This window comes from Filicampus tigris, chromosome 14 (assembly GCF_054856515.1).
Source record: "Filicampus tigris isolate MCC_2025a chromosome 14, RoL_Ftig_1.0, whole genome shotgun sequence".
In the NCBI taxonomy this organism is placed as follows: Eukaryota; Metazoa; Chordata; class Actinopteri; order Syngnathiformes; family Syngnathidae; genus Filicampus; species Filicampus tigris.
This window is the reverse complement of record NC_141230.1, coordinates 1,690,141-1,705,782: the sequence shown is the minus strand read 5'-3', so window position 1 is coordinate 1,705,782 and position 15,642 is coordinate 1,690,141. Positions and strand designations below refer to the sequence as shown.

At 41.8% G+C, this 15,642-nt stretch overlaps 1 protein-coding gene across 2 annotated transcripts in view; it reads left to right on the top strand.

The window, feature by feature from the left end:
• Positions 1 to 15,642, top strand: part of crfb1 (cytokine receptor family member b1) — a 53,567-nt gene that overhangs the window by 20,657 nt on the left and 17,268 nt on the right. For both annotated transcript variants that reach the window (XM_086051351.1, XM_086051350.1), the window contains exon 6: positions 3,867 to 4,023. In XM_086051351.1, the coding sequence (XP_085907477.1) occupies positions 3,867 to 4,023 (157 nt within the window). The remainder of the gene's footprint in view (positions 1 to 3,866; positions 4,024 to 15,642) is intronic.

Below are 15,642 nucleotides of genomic sequence, written 5' to 3'. Positions count from 1 at the left end.
CACTACTTGCTTTAAAAATGCTGGTACAGCACCATGGGCAAGAATGCTGTTTGGAATTATTTTGAATATTTAGTGAGCCGCGGCACGGTGGTCAACTGGTTAGCACGTCCGCCTCACAGTTCAGAGGCCGTGGGTTCGATCCCGGCTCCGGCCTCCCTGTGTGGAGTTTGCATGTTCTCCCCGTGCCTGCGTGGGTTTTCTCCGGGTACTCCGGTTTCCTCCCACATTCCAAAAACATGCATGGTAAGTTGATTGGACTCTCTAAATTGCCCTTAGGTGTGATTGTGAGTGCGGATGTTTGTCTTTGTGTGCCCTGCGATTGGCTGGCAACCAATTCAGGGTGTCCCCCGTCTACTGCCCAAAGACAGCTGGGATAGGCTCCAGCATGCCCCGCGACCCTTGTGAGGATAAGCGGTATCGATAATGGATGGATGGATTTAGTGAGCCCTATTTTTGTAACAATCAAAGCAAGTGGCAGTATACTGTATGTTAGATGGGCTGGTTGCACAAATTGATTGAAAATGCTGCACAGGTGGCAGTAATTGATGAGAAAAGCGGTGAGAGGTACAATTATGACAGGGTTCCAGCGGGGTCTTAAAAAGTCTTAAAAGCATTTAATTTATTTATTTGGAAATAACACCTTAATAAGTCTTAAACAAGTCTTGAATTTTGATATCTGGGTCTTAAATTTCATGCTGTATGTAACTTCTCTGTGTCCCATTTCTCCTCAAAAGTGTCATTCCCAGAGGTGGGCATTTTAATAAATTTGGCCCGTCCATCATTCGTCATCCGTCAGTGGTTGGGCACCCTTCTGTCATTTTGTCCATCATATTTTCGAGACCAACCAACCTGTAATTTTCAATCGGTCAGTCCGTCGGTCAGGAAGTTCGTCAGGTTATTAGTATTATTACTGTTATTATTAGTATAGTCCGTCAGACGTCTGTTGGTCCGTCAGTCGCGTCCATTTCACATACACTTATTTGCCAGTCTATTGTACTGCCTGCAGGTGTTTTAACTCCTAAAACGCCCAAAAAATTATGTTTAAAGTAGGGGTGGGCGATATGACGATATTAGATCGTTAAGCGGTTTAACGTGTTCACCATCTCATAAAGCGAAAAGGTCGTTTGATCGTCTACGTGGCACATTCTAAACAGTTTTTCTCTATGGCGGCGCAAAGCCGCTGACGCGTATACCCGACCAACCAATCACAGCACGCACAGTGCACCGTACGTGATGCCTCCCTGTTTGTTTGTATAGCGGGAGGCTAGAGCGGAAAGTCACCACGAAGCAGAGTTGGTCCCGAGAAGAAACTCCACATCCACAGTGTCGATTTGGTTTGGCTTTTCCTCAGAGGAGAAAGCGCAAACCAGTTATTTGCAAAGTTTGCAGAGACTCGGTTCGGACGTCAGATGGCAACACGACAAACCTGTTTACCGGTAATCACTTGCGGAGAACATAGACAGCACCCAAAAAACTACGGCGACAGCCAAAGCAAACGAAAATCAGACACATGGTAGCCAGATGCAGCCGCTAGCTCCGAGCTAACGCAACCCACGGTAACACAGTCATTTAACAAGGGCACTCCATATGAAAAAACAAGCAAGTTAAGCAAATAAAGAAGTAACTGAGGCAGTGACTTATTACCTTGCTGAAAACATGATTCCCATTAAATCAGTGGAAAACGAAGGGTTTAAAAGACTCTTCAAAGTACTAGACCTGCATTACGGGCTGTGTTTTTATGTTTACATTATGTTACCTTTTATTTTTTATGTTTACATTTACTGCACATTTTGATAAAAATTGGCACTATTCAAATTTAAACCTGTTCAGAAAGCTGACTTAAAATGTCATTTTTTGTCTTTTAGAGTTTTATACACGTTTTAAATATGTTTTATATGTTTAACATGAGGAAAATGGTCAGAAATGTGCAAATTAGTATTAAAAAAAGGATGTAAAAAAGAATAATGATAAACTCCTGATCGTGATTTTATTTTTAAAAAATCATGATATATTTTTGCCAGATCGCCCACCCCTAAAGTTTAAAATGTCTTACCTTAACTAGAATCCAGCTCCGCAATGTGGCCAAGGGCAATTATAATCCAAACCAAGTAGTGCACTCCAATTTATGTTTATAAATGCCTTCTTCTCCTCCTTCTTATCCTTCATCATCATCTTGTCTTTCTTCTTCTCATGCCTTCTTAAGTTGTACAATTTCGGCGTAATTTGTACAGGTGGAAACACCTTTTCAAAGATCTACACCGTACATCCTTGATTTCCGTTCATGTGACAACAGCGATTAGAAAATAATGTGTAATGTGTAAGATTATATACAGGTATGTAAAGGCAAATTACAATTTACGTAAGATTCAGTACACCCCAGAGTTGACAGGTATGTCTTCTTCTTGCTTCGTGGGCGGATTACATCTCTTTGGTGCACACTGCTACAGTACATACTGTACAGGAAGCGCAAAGCGTTTCCATTTATAGCCAATAGCCAACGTGATCAAACACAGAAGGCAGTATTGAATGTAAATAATTTCAACTAAGATTTAACAGAACATCACAACCATAAAGGTTTCTATACAAATAAACAGGTGGGCATTCTGTAAGACGGACACACGTTTTGCTGACGTTAGACGAGAAACTTGAAAAAAAAAAGACGGACTAAGCACAGACGGAAGTGGATTTTCATCTGTCAATTGTAATCATCACTAACCTGGTCAAGTCCTGACGGACCTCGCAGTTCATCATTGACGGATGCTCGTTTGTTTCGAGACGGAAACGTGACCCGCCTGTCTCGCTTGTGTTGTTATGACTCCATGCTTCCTTGAGTAGACTGCATTAACTGTTTATGTACAGCAGGTGGCGGTATGCACCAAAGAGAAGCATGAATTAGTCAGGCTGAGAAAAACAACTAATTGATGGGCTAAACGATAATAAAGTAGATTTGAATACATACTGTTTTACTGGGAAGTTCTTGTGAGTTAAGTTTTGCTTTTTTTTTGTTGATTTTTTTCATATCCGACCTGGGTTGCTATCATATGTGGTCCTAAATCGGATAGGTATCCGAATTTTTACAACGCGCCCACGGTCTGAACGGCCAGGTCGCATATATTCGACATTGATGTCATCCAGACCCCAAAATGCGCTCAGCGCAGGCAGAAGGAAAGTGCTGGCAGCAGGGGGATCGAATCTGCTCGTGTTTTGAGAAACACTATTGACTTTATATTTGACTTTAATTTAATCACATTTAGGTATGGGCAAAAAAAAAATCTCTATATTTTTTTCTTTTGTTTTTGTTTTTTTTAAATGGTCTTAAATAGGTCTTAAATTTAACCCTTTCATGCATAGTGGTCACTACAGTGGACAGCTATTTAAAAGTTTCTGTCGCCTATATTAATTAATCTAAATTTTTAAAAATAGTTCTAACCCTTTCATGCATTAATTATGATTTGATGTTATTATTTAAAATATAAATATATTATATAATATTTTTTAGATTAATTAATATAGGCGAAAGCAACTTTTAAATAGCTGTCCACTGTAGTGACCACTGCATGAAAGGGTTAACTTGAAGAAACCTTTGGAACCCTGCTCAGTTGTACCCTCCACCTGTATATATGAAGGGTGTTTGCCTTTGAGATTCGTGAATAATTTGCAGAGAAATGAAGGAAACTATTATGGATATTTGCAATAAAAACCTAACTTGGCCGACTAGATAACGGAATAGGGACATGTTCTGTCTATGTATACAATACAAAAAAAGGGATGTAATAAATAAAGAAATAGTTGTACACCAGTTTAGAGCTAAGTACATTTCATTTGTACATTTGTACACTTATTGGAATTCTCTGTTTCATTTGCAGGAGATTTACAAAACTGAAGGCAGGAGTGTTAAAATTGAAAACTTGGAGAAGCGCAAACAGTACTGTGTACGGATTCAAACTGAGATTACCATGAATAAAAATACTGAGCCATCAACCTGGGTATGCACCGTCACAAGCGTTGCAGAGTTGAGCAGAGGTAAGGTGAACAATAAAAGCTACCAGAGTTTGTAAATTATTGTGATTTTTGCAGACGCATGTTGTCTGTATCAACAGCAGAATTCACAATTCATTGAATTTGTCTCCCTGAAACACCTCAGCCAGGTAAATTTGTGCAGCCATTCATTCCGAAAACGTAATTTTCTGCCTTTTTCGTCAGAACCGTTTCATCTGAGTCATTATCAGGCTATTGTCTCCTTTGGCACACAGGTTTATTCGGGAGAAAGTAAGCACTGCTAGACTCTTCAGCATTGTTCAAGGTTTACAAGAATTTATGCAAAATGTGTAGATCCACACAATGTATATATCTATATACTGTATCATTATGTGTGATGTGTGTGTACACATACATATATATATATATATATATATATATATATATATATATGTGTGTGTGTGTGTACACACATATCACACATAATGATACAGTTTATATATATATGTATGTGTACACACATATCACACAATGATACAGTATATATATATATATGTATATATATATACATATGTATATATATATATATGTATGTATATATATATATATGTATGTATATATATATATATGTATATATATATATACATATGTATATATATATATATATGTATGTATATATATATATATATGTATGTATACATATATATAAATATGCGCATAAATATATATATATATATACATATATATATATATATATATATATATATATATATATATATACATATATATATATATATATATACCGTATCATTGTGTGATATGTGTGTACACATACATATATATATATATATATATACTGTATCATTATATGTGATATGTGTATACTAGTGATCGATGTACTGTGTAAAACAAAAGCAACATACTTTGCTACGAGACAAAGATCCATCCGGCATGTCCCTAAAGTAATTGCAGGCTCTTGATAGCATCAAAGTCCCCCCAAGCAACTGCCTCCAATGTGGCGATGTATGTCCTTATAGCAACCTTTTTCACCAAACTAGACATAAGTAGACCGATGACCAATAATGCTAATAATGGATAAGGTTTCTCGTATTTTCCTTCCGCATGCGGCTCTCAAATATGCGTGCTGCGTTCAAATAATGATACCAGTATCGATAACCGGCATCTGTGTTTTATTTGTTAGTTCCACCCGATCCGATACCCGCGTTTTAATGCGGTATCGGGAAACTTTCCGATCCCAGTATCGGTATCGGAACAACACATATATGTATAAAAAACATTTTATTTGTATCGCGCTTTAAAAACTCAAAGGCACTTTGCATGGTAAAAAAATAAAATAAAATAACATCTGCCGCATACAACAAGAACAATACAATACAATACAATTAGTAGTTTATTTCATAACAGCTAGAGCTGTAACAAAGCACTTTACAAACAATACAATAAATAGAACAGAAACAATAAAAGGCTGTGATAAATGTATTAATAAATATAGACATAAATAAATGATAAATAAAGATAAAATAAATGATAAATAATGAAGCCAATAAATTGACATAAAACTATATAAAATTGACACCGGAAAAGAGCCGAAAATTTCAGGTCTGATCAAAAGCCAGAGAAAAGAAATGTGTCTTCAACCGGGTTTTAAAAATGGACAGAGAGGGGGCTCCCAATGGGAGGTCATTCCAGAGGGAAGGACCAGCAGTTGAAAAGGCTCGATCCCCTCTGAGGCTCCTCTTGGTCCTCGGCACCTCAAGCAGCGCCTGGTCCGCAGACCTGAGGCTGCGGGAAGGTGCGTAGGAGTGGAGGAGCTCAGAGAGGTACGCCGGGGCCAGACCATTTAATGACTTATAGACAAATAGGAGAATCTTAAATTGAACCCGAAAATAAGATAAGATAAGAAGGCCTTTATTGATCCCACAGTGGGGAAATTTTCAGTGTTACAGCAGCAAAGATATAGGTCACACAGGGATGGCGGCATAATGTAGCCATTAATGTATAACATTAACGGCAAACATTCAGGATCAAACCTATGTAAATATATGCCGTAACATGTGTATATACACATGTATATACACACACCAACATACATCTACATAAAAAGTATGAGGGACACTCATTTTAGACTGTACATAGTACAGAGGAAAAATACTCTAAGTAAGTGACTGTGCTGCAGTGCTGTAGTGAAATGTAAGAAACAGCATTGGATAAAAATAAAACTAGACTAACAGTAGTGGGGAATGTTGAGTATTGCACGGTATTACAGTAGTGGGGAATGTTGGGTATTGCACGATATGAGCTCAGGTGCAGGACTGCACAATTACACTAATGTCCGCCAGTTTGTAGAGACTACACAATGTTCTTGTTAAAGAGTCTGACAGCAGCAGGCTAGAAGGAACGGCGGAATCGCTCCTTTGCACAGCGAGGGTGTAACAGTCTGTCACTGAAGGAGCTGTGGAGTGCTGTTAGGGTGCCCTGGAGGGGGTGGTCCGGGTTGTCCAGCATTGATGACTGCTTGGCCAACATCCCCCTGTCACCCACCGAGTCCACAGAGTCCAGGGAGCAGCCCAGGACAGAGCAGCCCTCCTGACCAGTTTGTCATGCCGCTTCTTGTCCCGGGCCGAGACACCGCCTGCCCAGGTGACCACTCCCTGGAAGATGACCGATGCAACCACCGAGTCATAAAAGTTCCTGAGGAGTGACCCCTGAATCCCAAAAGACCTCAGTCTCCTGAGTAGGAAGAGTCTGCTCTCACTCTTCCTATAGAGGGCGTCTGTGTTGTCGCTCCAGTCCAGTTTATTGTTCAGATGAACACCCAGGTACTTGTAAGTTGAGACTCTCTCAACATCTGTTCCCCGGATATTTACTGGTGCAGGTGAAGAGTGCTGGCGCCTACCGAAATCCACCACCATTTCTTTGGATTTCCCCGCATTGATCAGGAGGCGGTTCTGCTGGCACCAGTCCACAAAACCCTGAGTAAGTTCTCTGTACTCCCGATCATCTCAGCCTGTGATGAGGCTGACAATCGCAGAGTCGTCTGAGAACTTATGCAGGTGACAGGTAGGGGTGTTGTAGTTGAAGTCCGAGGTGTAGCGGATGAACAGGAAGGGAGCCAAGACAGTTCCCTGTGGGGTCCCCGTGCTACAGAAGAGCACGTCAGACACACAGTCCTGTGTCCTCACATACTGTGGCCGGTTTGTGAGGTAATCCTGGATCCATGTGGTGAGGTGGTGGGCCATCCCCGCCCGCTCCAGCTTGTCTCCCAATAGGGTGTGCTGGATGGTGTTGAAAGCACTGAAGAAATCAAAGAACATGATCCTCACAGTGCTCCCCGCCTTCTCCAGGTGGGAGAGTGAAGTGTGGAGGAGATAGATGATGGCATCATCCACACTCCCCCAACACACTTGTTGGGGAGAGATCTAACATTCCCCATGATAACAGACAGGAGGACGGGATGGTATCGTCTCCTCCTTTCCCGGCGTTTAATCCCCGCACGAGATCCCCGTCTCTTCCTCCTCAGCTCACGGGGGATATCGGGTCTCGCCCCGGGAGCCGGCGCAGGGTTAGCACTGAGTGCTAACAGCTGATTCTGGCTGTAAACAATGGGGGCGCGGCTCCGAGCCAAGTCGCCGGACACGATCGCGCAAAAAATAGCCACCAGCAGCAGCAAGAATACCGCAGTTTGGATGTCCATTGCTACGCAAGTTTACGACTATCAACTATATGAAAAAGGTTTTGAGGTAGAGTAATAGTAAGGAACAAAAACACATGAAAAGGCTCAGGAGCTGCTGTAGCGGGCTGCCACTCGCGCGGCGCCCGAACCGGAAAAAAATAAAATAAATCAATAAATAAAAATGCACTGGGAGCCAGTGAAGGGAGGCCAGAATTGGTGTTATGTGCTCCATCCTCCGAGATCCAGTTAGTAGGTAGGCAGCAGAATTTTAGACCAACTGGAGACGTTTGAGGGAGGACTGGCTGACTCCGAAATAGAGTGCATTGCAGTCATCTAGCCGAGATGTAACAAAGGCATGGATGGCTGTTTCTAAGTGCTGATGGGAAAGGAGGGGCTTTACCTTAGCCAGCTGGGTGGAGGAGGTGGAAGTGGCCAGTTGGTTACAAATAATGTCTATTTTTTTCCTGGAAGAATGATAGAAAGGACTTGCATTTGTCAGGTGAGAAGGAGTGGGGGGTGATAGTGGGTCCATAGGTTTGAGGAGTTTGTTAATTGTGGAGAAGAGGGTCTTTGGTTGTTGGAGTCAGAGTGGATGAGCCTGGAGTAGTAGGAGGAGCGTGCAGTGATGAGAGCATCTTTATATTGATGAATGTAGTCCTTGTATGCTATGGTGTGAACTGGGAGTCCGGTTTTGTTGGAGAGTTGTTCCAGTTGACGTTTCCTGGTTTTCATGTGATGGAGTTTGGGGGTGTACCATGGAGCAGTGTGGGTGAAGGAGACAGACCTGGTTTTGAGGAGGGCAAGCTGGTCGAGGGAGGAGGAGAGTGTGTTGTTGTAGATGTTGACCAGGTCTATGGGGGATGTGCTCAAGAGAGGGGTGAGGGTGGATAGTTTGTCAGTGAAGCAGACAGTGAGGAGGGGCAAAGGGACTTGATGTTACGGAAAGTGATGGTGCGCTTGAGTTTGGGTTTAGGGGTGGGGATTAGGGCTGTGTCAGGTTCATCAATTTGACATTTTTATAACACCACACAAATGAAGAGGAAAGACACTAAATTCTTTGTTACTAGCTCATGAGGGGAACGGAGCGATAGCACAATTTCTGCTTCCCATTCTCCTCGTGAGGAGAACGCTTCTTTCTACGTTCCTTCTACATTCTTTCTGCGTTCTAAACTTATTTCTCCGTTCCCTCTCTTTTTATTAACTTTCAGGACTCCCTGGTTACATGGGTGTTTCCAACCTAAGGGGTGGGGAATTTATGCAAGCCGTTGGAAACACTTTGACTGGTTTACTGTATGTGTGTGAGAATTTTCCATCTTTATTCAAGCTGTTAGAGGTACGTGAGTTGCTTATCTATGTGTTTGTGTGTGGGAAAGAGATTATGGTGTACATGTTTCAAAGAATTACACTGCAAAAACATTCAGTCATATTAACAATTTCGGATCTTCCTTCTTGCTTTTCCTTCTTGCTCCTTCTTTTCACACTTTCCTCGGATGGTTATAATTAATATAGATATGAAAGCAGAAGCAATTTCTTCATTGCAAGCAAATACCACATCATTCTTATATTTAGTTTACAATACAAATATATATATAGTAAACAAAATAACTTAACTATATGTTCATTTAGCATAATCAGCAAATGTCATGTCATGTCATCTTCCAAACCGCTTATCCTATATAGGGTCGCGGGGAGTTGCTGGAGCCTATCCCAGCCGTCAATGGGCGAAGGCAGACTACACCCCGAACTGGTCGCCAGCCAGTCGCAGGGCACACATAGACACTGTCACTGAGCGGGAATCGATCCCACGCTGCCCGCACACAACTCAGGCGTGTGTACCACTACACTATCAGCGGACTCTATCAGCAAATGTGTGATAACTATTTAAAAATTATTCTTACAGGCTGCCACAAACGATTATTTTGGTAGTCGACTAATCACCAACAGTAGTCGCGATTAGTCAACTAATCGGATCATATGTAAATTGAGGCGTGCTGCACCAGCAAGCAGCTGCTCTTATATAACCATAATTAGTTTACAGCTTGATTCTGTATGTATGTACAAATTAATGAGATGATACAACATTCAACTTTGATTAAACTTTGCAGCCTGTACCAGCAGTTCTCGGATGTTCATAAATGATGGTGCAGCTTAAATTTAAGTCAATATTGTGGCTTTAAAAGTTTTGGATGCAATTGTTTAGTACATTTTGAAATGAAACCAAAACTATACACCATGCTGAATTGCACTAATTCCCTGAAACTATCTATAAATACAAAAAGGAATACTTGAAAACAAATTTCACTCTTCTTTGGCACCAAGCATTTATTTTTATGTAGAAGGTAGTGCAATCAGAGGAGTAAATTAGGAAAAAGCACTGTGCTAAAGAAAACTAAAGTAAACACTTGTATTGTTTTTAAATTTTGTTTTCATTTAACCTTTATCCCAAATGTTTTATCCTTCTTCACTAATAAATATGGGTAATTTAATAGTAGTAAATTGGTCTGCACAATCAAAGCAACAGGGAAATAAAATCTTAACTATTAGGAGGAACATATTTTAAAATGTTTTTGTTAGTACTATAACATAGTATATTGCAACAAACAGTATGTGTTTTATTGTTATGTGATGCCAATGAGGGCTTGTGGCAAATATGTCATGTTTTGTTACTTTGAGTCCTGGAATTTCCCAGTTTCCAGTGAACGCATCACTCCATTCACGAGAGATCTTTCTGCTTCGATGTCAAACACGGCATACACACACTGTTGTGGTTGTTAAAAAACGCGAGTTGGCTGACTAATGCCTCCTTAATCCATATTAGACGCTACAATATGTTAGCTTAGCAAAAAGGACATCGTCCGTGAACATCAAACACACACCGTAACCGGTGTGTGTGTGCTAACTACAGTTAGCTTTCAGACGGGACTGAACGTGTCAGAAATGAAAAAAGGCATCAGCCACAACGGGCTCTCTTTCCCGATTATCAAGAATCCCCGTCATGCTGCCATGAGAGGGAGGTTTGCATCGTAAGTATTTGTGGGTGAAATGTGCTGTAACTTTAGGTCTCTGTTGCTAATACCAGGTAGCCATACACCCCGCGTCACTACCCACAATGCTTCGAACGAAAATCCGGATGACGGCGACTGCGCATGTGCGCCCTTGACAGGCAACCAGCCAGCAGGGAAAAGCACGAGACGAGGCTGTTTTAAGAGAAAATAAATAAATATATAAATAAATGACTCGTCGACGATTTAGATCGTCGACGTCGTCGTGATTAGTCGACTAATCTAGGCAGCCCTGGTGGCGATGTTTATCTCCAGGATAATAGCTAGATGGTCAGAGATGGTGAGGTTGGAGCTGGAGAGGCAGTTGATGGTGATGCCAGTCGTGCAGACCAAGTCCACGATGTGTCCATGATTGTGGGTGGGGAAGTTGATGTGTTGAGTGAGGTTGAAGCAGTTAAGTATGTCTAGGAATTCAGTGGTGAATTTGCAGTCAGTGGAGTCGATGTGGATATTGAAGTCCCCAAGAAGAGTGGTTTGATTGAGATTGTAGTATTCCAGAGGTTTTTGCCAGGCTTCAGTGAGACAGAGGAAATCCAGGTTATTGTCCATGATACATTCCTGGAGGATGGGACCTTTGGTGTTTAGAGACTGGTTAGCGTGTCTACCTCACAGTTCAGAGGTCGTGATTCGATCCTGGCTCCGGCCTCCCTGAGTGGAATTTGCATGTTCTCCAGTGCCTGCGTGGGTTTTCTCCGGGTACTCCGGTTTCCTCACACATTCCAAAAATATGCATGGTATATTGATTGGACATTCTAAATTTCCCCATGGTGTGATTGTGAGTGTGGATGTTTGTTTGTGTCTGTGTGCCCTGCAATTGGCTGGCAACCAATTCAGGGTGTCCCCCACCTACTGCCCGAAGACAGTTGGGATAAGCTCCAGCACGCCCGCGACCCTTGTGAGGATAAGCGGTATGGATAATGGATGAATGGATATACCAGCATATACCCTAACCCTGTTAATTTATAATGCATAGTAATTGTCTGTTCCATGTAATCATGAAGCCCAGTTGAATAACAGTAGATACAGACACATTAATTGATAACATTGGTCACAAATAAAGTTGATCACCTACCTTTCTTTGCACCATAAAGCACACAGCTGCGGGGATGTCCTTCGTCCACATACGTTTTACACGTCATAGTCATGTAAGATTCGGTGGCTATGGACGTCCATCCGTCTGAAGTTATAGCATTGCCTACATAGCTGACGCGCTCAAACGCTCGTATTATCTACTCTTTCATTTGGTTATGGCTACTCTCGAAAAACATTTTTTTCGAATTTTTCATTTGCCCTCAACAAAAGAAAGCGGCAGCATATCGCGTCATTTTACAAATTAGTTGGGTAATCTTTGCTGTGCGGTGAGCATCGCAGCGCCTGGCTGGAACAAACACTCTCATGCTCATCTGACTGGCCCCGCCGCCATCGACCTGCTAGTTCACATCGAGATTTACTTTGGATGTGGTTTCTCATCGCTCCGGGAGAGTGGTTGTAAGCGAGTTTATGCTTACAAAGCCTACAGACGACGTTGTTGTCATCTTCTGCATCAAAATACTTTGTATGTACTTTTCTTCCCCAAACTTAGTGTCCCCGCCTCCTACTATGTGTGCATATGGGCGGGGGCAGGGAAGCAATTCTCTCTCTTGGTGCTCAGCTTGTTTACAGAGACCGAGGCAGAGGCGTGAGGAACAATTTGCGTGGTACTAATGCAGCGTTTAACCGACTAGTAAAATACTAAACGTTTAATAAACCGTAGACGGTTAAACGGTTAAACGACTAGTCACGCACATCCCTAGTAATAGTACATTTATCGAGACTCAAAGTGGTGTCCTTAAATATGTGCCGATGACGAGCAGGGCCAATAATCAACATCTCAGTTTTATCTGAGTTAAAAAGCGTAAAATTGAAAGACATCCATTGTTTCATCTCAGCAAGGCACGCCTCTAGATTACAGCAAGTAGCCGGGTTTGATATCTCCAGCGGCATATATAATTGTGTATCATCAGCATTACAGTGAAAACTAATGTTACATTTACGTAAAATATCACCAAGCGGGAGAATGTAGATGCTAAACAATAGGGATCCAAGAATGGATTCCTGCAGGACTCCACATGTAACATTACAAAACTCAGAAGTAGCATTGCCATAAATTAGACGGTGCGTCCTCTCTGAGAGGTAAGAATTAACCCATTAAAGCCGGGAAAGTTAAAGTGCATTTCTACCACTAAAGCCGGGAGCGCTATTGCGTGTTCCTCCCTTTAAAGCCGGGAGAGCGTGTACATCATTTTCTTTTTTTAATCCAATTCTCGGTCTCTTAGCCAATGAAATGCATCAGAATAGACGTGACAGTGTCGTGAGTCGTCGGAGGATATCAAGAGTTTTTTTCGAGGAGTAATGGCGGCACAATCGATCGCGGGATCTCTGATACAAGTCACGGCAGTGATATAGACAATGTGCTTGCGAACTTTGAAGCCATGGAACCAGCCAAACGTGATCTATGGTTAAGATGTACTGTATGTTCATAGACAATGACGATTTCAATGTCTTTGTAAGAGAATACAGCATGGTAATTACCATTCAAATATTTATTATTAAAAATAGTGCTTCACTTGCATCTTCGATTGAAACAGTAAAGATTAACTAGAGAATGCAATTTCTGGAGAAATTGCGTGGAAGGCGAAGGAAGCCGAAAATAAACTGCAGAATGCATTGGAATGAAGTGGAATAAAGTTGAATGATACTGAATAAAGTTGAATGATACTGAATAAAGTTGAATGATACTGAATAAAGTTGAATGATACTGAATGAAGTTGAATACAGTGGAATAAAGTTGAATGATACTGAATAAAGTTGAATGATACTGAATAAAGTTGAATGATACCGAATAAAGTAGAATGATACTGAATAAAGTTGAATAAAATGGGATGAAGTTGAATGATCTCTATGAAAGATTGTGGAATGTTTTGGAATGAGGGGTAATCGATCCAACGCTGCCTGCACACAACTCACACACAGCGTGTGTACCACAAGACCATCAAGGACCTAACTGGAAGGCTGTAAAACTGAAATGTTGAATGTGGAAGTGGGACTGAATGGCGAATGTAATGTTTTTTTTAAGGTTGAATAATTTGAATTTTTGGAAAGTATGAATTATAGGCGTTTTGAAAAGCTGAACCAATGTGAGTTGAATGAAGATGAATGAAGTTGAATGAAGCGGAATGAAGTTTAATAATACTGAATGAAGTGGAATGTAGTTGAATGAAGTTGAATGATCTCGAATGATGTACAATGGCCTGGACTGAGGATATAAAAAACAGAAGGGGAGCAAGAAAAGAGAAAGTAAGGAAAAACTTCTGGGTCACGTCCGGTTCATTTCCGGGTCATTTGGGTCACGTCCGGTTCATTTCCGGGTCATTTGGGTCAAATCCGGTTCATTTCCGGGTCCTTTGGGTCACTTCCGGTTCATTTCCGGGTCATTTGGGTCATTTCCGGGTGATATGGGTCACTTTCGGTTCATTTCCGGGTCATTTGTGTCACTTCAGGTTCATTCCCGGGTTATTTGGGCCACTTCCGGTTAATTTCCGGGTCACTTCCTGTTCATTTCCGGGTCATTTGGGTCACTTCCTGTTGATTTTCGGTCCTCCCCCAAGATGGCCGCCGCACTGTGGAGACCTCGGGGTGAGTATTCCCATTCTAGCTAATGTCCCTGTCCAAGATGGCCGCTGCACTGGGGAGACTTCGGGGTGAGTATCCCCAGTCTAGCTAATGTCCCTGTCCAAGATGACCGCTGCACTGGGGAAACCTCGGGGTGAGTATCCCCAGTCTAACTAATGTCCCTGTCCAAGATGGCCGCCGCACTGGGGAGACCTCGGGGTGAGTATCCCCAGTCTAGCTAATGCCCTTGCCCAAGATTGCCACCGCACTGGGGAGACCTCGGGGTGAGTATCCCCAGTCTTGCTAATGTCCCTTCCCAAGATGGCCGCCGCACTGGGGAGACCTCGGGGTGAGTATCCGCCGTCTAGATAATGTCCCTGCCCAAGATGGCCGCCGCACTGGGGAGACCTCGGGGTGAGTATCCCCAGTCTAGCTAATGTCCCTGCCCAAGATGGCCGCTGCACTGGGGATGAAGATTGCTACACTAAATGTACGTGGCATTCAGTCACAAAAATATATATCAAATAAGATACATTTTTTGATGAATACAGATTTTTATATATTATGCCTCCAAGAGCTTGGATTGAAAACTAACTCTGATGTGGAGGAGGTAATAAAATTGTGGGCCAAGGTCAAATGTGCAATTTCAATTGGTGACAGTAGCGCTGACGGCGCTGGGATTTTTTTTAAACTCATGATGTTGAAATATGTAGAAGAAGAGATGTTATTCCGGGAAGACTTCTGCTTTTGGATGTGTATTATAGAGGGGATAAATACAGAATTATAAATGTGCATACCCCTCCTGATCCTAGTAAGAAAGTAAATATTTTTAGAAATTTAGGGGAACTACTCCTCGTTGGATATCACACTATTGTGTGTGGAGATTTTAATACGGTAATGGAGAAGAAAGACCGGATTGGTGCTACGGGTTTTAGGTTGACTAATGAAGCTAAATGCCTGAGAGAGATATGTGCTGGTTCCAATATAATCGATGTGTATCGGGCAATCAACCCCCTCGGAAATGATTTTACAAGGTATGACTCAAAGACAAAAACACGCATAGATAGGGTATATGTGTCCCCAGGTTTTAAGGTACACAATTATGAAACGGTATTATGTGATTTCTCTGATCACTTACTAGTCAAGACTATAATTTCCCCAATAGCCTCGGTTCCGAAAGGCTACTGGAAACTTAATACCCAGTGCCTTCAAAATGAAGAATTGATAGTGGAATTGAAACAAGAAACACATAAAATT